The sequence below is a fragment of the Vipera ursinii genome (genome assembly GCF_947247035.1).
Source record: "Vipera ursinii genome assembly, chromosome: 7".
Lineage (NCBI taxonomy): Eukaryota > Metazoa > Chordata > Lepidosauria > Squamata > Viperidae > Vipera > Vipera ursinii.
In genome coordinates, this window is record NC_139521.1 from 71,394,455 (window position 1) to 71,402,070 (window position 7,616).

Here is a 7,616-nt window from a genome sequence, read left to right on the forward strand (position 1 = left end):
CAATCAATTCCAACTTTGCGAGATCTTTTTATTTCCCCACGAGAAGTTGACATTGATTAATTGAACCTTTTTTTTTTGCACACAGCGGCAGAGACCTAAAGCGAAAAGGTTTTAATAAAACCCAGCGGAAGGCCTAGAACTGGGGCGACGGCGCGCGTGCCCACAGAGAGGGCTCTGCGTGCCACCTGTGGCACGCGTGCCATAGGTTCGCCACCACAGTACTAGAGAGAGCAAATCTGAGCAGCAGAACAGCTCCCCAGTGGTAGCGTCAATGACCAGACAATCTGCTAAGAAAGGGATATGAAAGAGGAACTGAGTTTGCAATCTAGGAGGAGTGATGATGTTGAGAGAATACAGGTGGTCCTCATCTTACGACCACAACTCAGCCCCAGAATTTCCATGGCTGAGCAAGACGGTGGTTCAGGGAGTTTTGCCCCATTTTATGACTTTTCTCACTACAGCGACTAAGTGAATCGCTGCAGTTCTTAAGTGAGTAGCACGGTTGTTAAGTGAATCCGGCTTCCCCATCGACTTTGCTGGTCAGGAGGTCGGGACTCCCCGGGACGCTGCAACCGTCATAAATATGAACCCAGTCGCCAAGCGTCTTGGGAGTTGCTGCAACAATCGTTAAGTGTGTGTGTGTGGGGGAAACGGTCATAAGTCACTTTTTTTCCAGGGCCCTCGTACAAAACAGTCCTCAAACGGTTGTTAAGTTGAGGACTTCCTGTATTTTTCGCAGTTATGAGTTTAAGAATTTGGCTTACGCTGAAGATCTTTAACTGGGTTATCTCCCTTTATTTATTATGAGTCTTTTTTGGATGCGCCAAGCGCAGAACCGAAAAGGGAGAACGTTGCCCATTGGGATGGGTGGGCTTTAGCTAAGAGCCAGTGGCACAGTGATGGGAATAACGGCAGGGCTGACTCCGAATATGTGTAAACAAGGTGTATTTTCAATGCTTTAGGAGCAGGCTTCCGAAAAGCCCAAACCCTGCCAACTGTGTCGAGAAGAAAGTAGTCGGAGCAAAAGAAAGGTAAACTCAGCTCATCTTTTAACTTGGGTCACTGTTTTAAAGCCCTACCTGGCTACCTGTGGAGTCGTCTTCATCCCGTTACATGAGCCCCTCCCATCCAATCAGGTGGGGGAAGGCATGTCGCAGGCTCCATCAATTAAAACAGGGGCCCCCAATCTATGGTCCACGGCCCGGTCCCACCCAGGGCCTGTTGGGCCACCAGTTAGTTACCCCAGGAACAGCTGGCCAGCCAGCCAGCCCTGCCCCGCTTGCGGTAGCCCCACCCCACTGGCCCCATTTGCACATTTCCCCGCTGCTCCCTTTCCTTCCGGGCCGCCAAGCTGGAAAGGTCGGGGGGGGCTCTGAATGAAAGAATTCCAACTGGTGGGGGAGAGTCTTTTCGATTATTGCCTCCGTCAGTGACCACAATTGAGCTTAAAATTTCTGTCGCTAAGCGAAGCAGTTATTGAGTTTTGCCCCCTTTTGCAAAATTCCTGCCTCAGCTGCTAAGCCAGTCACTGCACTTGTTAAGTGAACCATGTGTTCGTTAAACGAATCTGGCTCCACCATCCCACCCACCCACCCCCCACACACACCCCACACACATTGACTTTGCTTGTTGTAAACTGGCTGAGACATACACAAATAGCCATCGCAGGGCCCTGGGACACTGGCAGCTGCAGTAAATGCATTCTGGTTGCCAAGCTGCTGAATTTTGAACACGTGACTCTGGGGGAAATGCTGCAACAGTCATAAGTGTGAGGACCTTTTGTAAGTCACTTTTTTTTCTGTTTCTTTTTTATAGGATTTTATTACATTTTTTTCTTACATACATGTAATGATTTTTCAACCAACGTGCTGTCTGGGTTTAAAAACGCTAATGCACATTTAATTCCTAATCCTTCGTTCTTTCCTCTAACCATCGATAAAATAAGTCCCAAATTTGGTAATATTCTGTTTCTTCTTTATCTTTCAATCTCACGGTCAATCTGTCCATCTCTGCGCATTCCAGTATTTTTTTTTTAACTCTTTCTTCCTCTGCTGGCACTCCATTTTTCCAGCATTGCGCAAATAATATTCTTCCTGCTGTTGTGACGTGTGAAATCAAAGATAGGCTTCGTTTGTTAGATCTTTTCTGGCATTAATACCTGGTAAGAAAAGTTCAGGTTTAAAGTCAACATGTTCTCCCAGTATCTATTCTTACCAAGCATGGTATCTTTTCCCAATGAACCCTTTGTAAGTCACTTTTTTCACTGCCAGTTTTAACTCTTTGCATGGTCGCCGAACGGATGGATGCCGATAAGTCGAGGACTGCTACATGAATTGGAATTCTCGGGGTTTTGACTGCTGTTCCTCCCCTTTCCAGAACACCTGCAAGAACTGCGGAGGCGTCTTCTGTGAAGATTGTTCGGCCCACGAACTCCCTCTTCCCTCGAGCATCAACCCAGAGCGAGTCTGCAATCTTTGCCACAAGCACTTAATACAGCAATATTCTGCCAGCCCTTCCTAGGATGCAAAACGAGTGGCCGTGCTTTCTATGTTGCCGACTCCTTCCCCGAAACGAGTCGGCTTCCGACGATCTCGGGAGCTGCTTGAAACGTGATTTGCAGAGAACAATTTTATTTTATTTTCTGCTTTTGGCAGAGACAGAAAAATAACGGGGGGGGGGGCTTGGGGGTAGGGGGTTGGGCGGTCGTCCATTGACAATCAGTCGTTAACTGCGTTGTTTGGAAGCTTTGGCGTTTGACCGCACCTTAAAGACTCCCCCCCCCCCGATGTAGGTTGGGGGATTTTCTCCTTTGTGGGTCTCTTTGTTAGGGGGGGAAAAATGGCTGCACTCAGCTTCCTCAACAAAGACAATATCCGCCATAGTTCGCCACCCATAGACTTGAAGCAAGATAGAAAACGGGACTTCTCTAGGGGTGCCAACTAAGCAGAAGTCACAATGTGAGCTAGGAGCTATCCCAGTCTAGTACAGACATTGTTTTCTGTAGAACAGAGATGTGCAACTATGTCAACTTTAAGGCCTGTGGACTTCAACTCCCAGAATTCCCAGCTGGAAGTCCACAGGTCTTGAAGTTGACAAGGTTGGTTACCCCTGCCGTAGACGAACTGAGTTATGTGAGTCTCTGTTTCATAAAAGTCAAACACTAAAGTGGCAGAGTCAGAGATATGACACTGAACGTGAGTTACCTAAAATGGAGGCGTACAAATTTCAAGTGCCGTGTCACCACTTGACAGGCCATTTGACAACGTTGAGGGTTGCTTTTTTGTTTTTAAAGAGGACCGCTGGAATTCTAAGGGCTAAAATAGAATGGGTAAAATAGAATTGCCTTTTAAATCTCTCCAAAACGGGAGGGAAGAAGGATCAAAATATTGATTCTGCCCACTCGGGGGTGGGTGGGTGGGGGGTGTAAATGCCAGAAGTGATTCTGATAGGCCTTTTTTGCAACCCCCATGCAAGATTTCTACAGCTCAGGTCTAAAGAACTGTTTTTGGAAAATGCGAAGCATAGGATTAAACCCTTCAGAAATGTATTTGCAACGTTCACAGGCGAAACAATAAAATGAAAATCTAAACATAAGGGAATAAAAAAAAATAAAGCAATTGGTTAAAGGTAAAAATGCCGCAAACATGATTATTTTTTTCAGTTTTTCAAGTGAAAACGTTTTTGAACTTACGTTTTCTTTGCTGCTTAAAAAATGGCTTGCCTTTACAAAGTATTCTGCATTCCCTTTTGCTGAGGTTTGGCATACAAATAATTCAGCAAAAGTACCGTATTTTCCGGCGTATAAGACGACTTTTTAAACCCATGAAAATCTTCTCAAAAGTTGGGGGGTCGTCTTATACACCCAGTCGTCTTATACGCCGGAAAATAGTACATAAATCAATCGAGCGTCCCCGTTCGTGCAAAGCAACTTCAAGCCTCCTTAGTCCAGTCCCCCCTCCAACGTGACTCTCCCTTCCCACCCCCAAGAGCCTCTAAGCCCCTTCCCCTCCCCCTTGCAAACGCCAGACCCCGGGAGCAGCAGGAAGCCCCTCACCCTCACCCAAGCGGCATCTGAGCATAAGCAGAGCGTGCCCTGCTACCCGCTATCTTTCCTGGCAGTTGTCTTCTACCCCTGCAGGAGGACCCTGGGTAGAAGGGGCGGCATGTCGGGCCCGGCAGGCCTGACATTCAGCGGGGCCTCGAGACCACTCACCGGCGATTGCCAGACGCCCACATCCGGCCTCGCAACCAGCCACAGAAGCCCGCGTCCGGCTTTCCTTCCCCCCACCCGCACCTGGACTCCCGGCCGCCAGACGCTGCGCTTTGGGAGACGCTCCCCGGTGGATTGGGGAGGGAGCTCCCACCCGCCACCAGCCCGTTCCAGGAACTTCCGGGGACTTCCGGCGGGCCTGGCGCCCCTCTCGCCCGCAGACCACGCAGCGGCCCTCGCCAGCCGGCCTCGGCATGGCCGCCCCAAGCCCGGCTCTCCAGCGCATCTTCCGAGCCCACCTGGCTGACCGCCTCCTGGGCGGGGCTTGGCTCCAGATGCGCGGCTGCTCCGTCTGCAAATGTGCTCTCAAATGGGTGGGTGGAAGGAAAAGCTTGTTTGGGCTTCAAAAGGGAGGCTTTGCACCATCTGCATCAGACGGGGCTGAATCGGGCTTGTGTCGGACACTTGGCAACTGGCATGTAAGTATTTTCCGGCGTATAAGACGAAAAATCTTGAAAATCTTCTCAAAAGTCAGGTGTCGTCTTATACGCCGAGTCGTCTTATATGCCGGAAAATACGGTAGTCCTTTTGAATTTCCTGGGGAATTTTTTGAGCATCTTTATTTTTTTGCAGGTTACCAAGGCTAGCAACTAAAAATCATCATAGATTTGGGTGACCTTTTTTAAAAAAAATCGCTTGAAATAGAAATCGCTTGAAATAGAAGGGCAGTGTGGTGGCCTAGTGGTGAAGACGCTCGCCTCCCACTCAGAAGGTTGAGAGTTCAATCCTTGTTAGCGGCAGATGTTTCTCTCTTCCGGTGCAAAGAAAAAGTATCTCCTGTGAACTCCGCATGGGTGTCAGGAAGGGCATCCGGCCCATAAATTCTCAGCTCCATCCATTCACCCCAACCCTATCCTGAATTAAGGGACTATACAGGGTCATAAAAAGAAAAGAAAAAGAAAAAACTTGAACCCTTAACCCTTGACTGAGAAAATAGGACTATGTTGGCAGTACAACTCATTTAAATTCAGTTTAATTTAGATCCATATTTTTTTTTAAAAGAATCCACTATTTAATGGTCTTCTGAAAGCATGGCAGCAAGTCACAGAATATAGGGTGACGTGCTGGAGATTGTTGCTTAAGAAAGGGAATTTTTAACAGTGGCGACCACTGGGCAGTTCCAAAGCGTTTCATCCTTTGTACAGATGTTTTTACTTGAACTGAACATTAAAATGAGGCCACAGGATGTACTTGAATCTGTGGTTTATTTGCCTGAATAATGCAGTGCTGGCCAACCATTTGTAAGCTTTGCCAAAAAGTAAGGGCACGTACCTAATTTCATTCTGAAATTGACAGGGCACATTTAAGATCTCTCAGTGCAATAATTGTTTTCACCCATTTAATGGAATGGGTAAGGCGCCAGGCTAGAAGCCAGGAGAATAATTTAATTTAATAATTTAATATTTAATAATTTGATTTCTATACCGCCCTTCTCCCGAAGGACTCAGGGCGGTGAACAGGGCAATACACAATAAAAATCGAATACAAAAATTAAAAAGTCATTAAACATCATGCCCATAAAATCAATCCATATTAAAGTTAAAACTAGTTTTAAAAACCCAACCCCATCCCGTCAGACCAGGCCAGCTTGTTCGAAAAAGAATGTTTTGAGATCGCACCGGAAGGAGCGAAGGTCGGGGGCCATCCGGAGCTCAACCGGTAAGCGGTTCCAAAGGTCTGGCGCGCCCACAGAGAACGCTCTCCCCCTGGGGGTCACCAATCGGCATTCTTTGATCGGCAGCACCCTGAGGAGGCCCTCTCTGTGGGAGCGCACTGGACGGAGGGAAGTTGACGCCGGCCGCAGGTGTTGCCGTAGGTAATCCGGTGAGTTCTAGTCCCATCTTAGCTATGAAAGCTGGCTGGATGACTTTGGGCCAATCACCAGGAGACGGTGAGTTCTAGTACTGCCTTAGCACGAAAGCTGGCTGGGTGACCTTGGGCCGGTCACTTTCTCATCCCAACTCATAGCACAGGGTTGTTGTTTTGGGGGGTGGGGGAATAGTAGTACTGTGTGTGTACACCACCTTGTTTATACAAAAAAAAAGGCTGGATATAAACAAATCATTGCTCAGGCTGCTTCTGGGGAAAAAATGTGTCAAACTGGTGTTCCTACAATGGGAAGAAAACCTAACTCTACTAGGTTAACCTAGCACACATCCTTTTTTGGCGACGAAGCCGTGCAAAGTCTGAATTTTTTTAACCCTTCCATTCATGAAGGAGAAAGCAAGAGTCCTATAAAAGCTTCATCTTTTAGGGTTTTTTTTCCTTTTTATGACTCATTTTGCATACTGACCTACGAAGTGCTGACTTTGTACCCTTTTTAAAAAAGGGGTGCGTGTAAAGGAGTAAACTGACACGCTGATCTGTTTCTGACCTTTTTATTTTCTTGGGAAATCCCTAGGGAAAAAATTAGGCCACTCGGTATGGAGATGCTCTGGGTTGTGAGAAACAGCATGGGATTGCCTAACCTTAGATCGTTTTGGTTTAATAAGAGTTTCTACACTTCTGCGTTTGTGGTCCGATTTACAACTATCCTGACGCCTCGACAGTTGAATGGGCTCGCGTTGTTGTGAGAAAGCGGATTTGAAGAACGATCAAAACAAGAGCCCGGAAGCACCATGACTGCTTTAAGGAAAAGAGTCTCCAATTTGGTGATGATCCTCACTTAACCACTGTTTGAAATTACAAGAGGCCAGTAAAGCACTTGCGGTCATTCTAAAATGTTGTGCCCCACAAAGACAAGAAATATATCCTTTGGTCACAAAATTGCATTTTGGGTGCTTGGCAACTGCCTCTCCTTTACGACCATTTGCAGCGTCTTGCAGTCAGCGTGTCCACGATTCAAGTGATTTTTGCCAATTCCTGGCAAACAAAAAGACTGGGTTCACACTTAACGACCGCGGCACTTGCTTAATAACCGCAGATTTCCTCAAATGACTGCCACACACACAAAAAAAGTAAAATGTAGCACAGTCATGTGTGGGGGCGCAGGTTTACAACCGCAACCTGTGAGGGGAAATCTAGCCTCATTTGCAGCTCTAAGACAAGGGCTGCTCATGCTACACCGACATGATCAGAGTGGATCATCGTGGCAATAAAAGTTCGGGTCATCAGTGTTTGTTTGAAGAAAATTCATTTAAAAAAAAACACAACCAACCACTTATTCTGCACCAGGCTCTTACGCGAAAAGGTCTGAAGAAAATACACAGAAAAAGGGCTCGTGCCCATTTCACAATCTGGCCAGTTGGTTAAAACAGAACATCTGAAATAAGAGGCTAGGGATTTTAATTTTTCTGTAGAGTTTGTTGTAGTTCATTGCAACATTCAACTGGGAATTAGATGTACA

General features: G+C 46.9%; 1 protein-coding gene across 4 annotated transcripts in view; it reads left to right on the forward strand.

Annotated features, from left to right (window-relative positions):
- RUFY3 (RUN and FYVE domain containing 3) overlaps positions 1-3,634 on the forward strand; it is a 73,746-nt gene extending 70,112 nt beyond the window's left edge. For 3 of the 4 annotated variants that reach the window (XM_083367149.1, XM_083367151.1, XM_083367150.1), the window contains 2 exons: positions 963-1,031; positions 2,377-3,634. In XM_083367149.1, coding sequence (XP_083223275.1) covers positions 963-1,031; positions 2,377-2,520 — 213 coding nt within the window. In that variant the 3' untranslated portion in view covers positions 2,521-3,634. Of the gene's footprint in view, positions 1-962; positions 1,032-2,376 lie in introns of those variants that run through there. The other variant, XR_014493012.1, reaches the window with a different exon arrangement.
- The last annotated feature ends 3,982 nt before the right edge of the window (positions 3,635-7,616 follow it).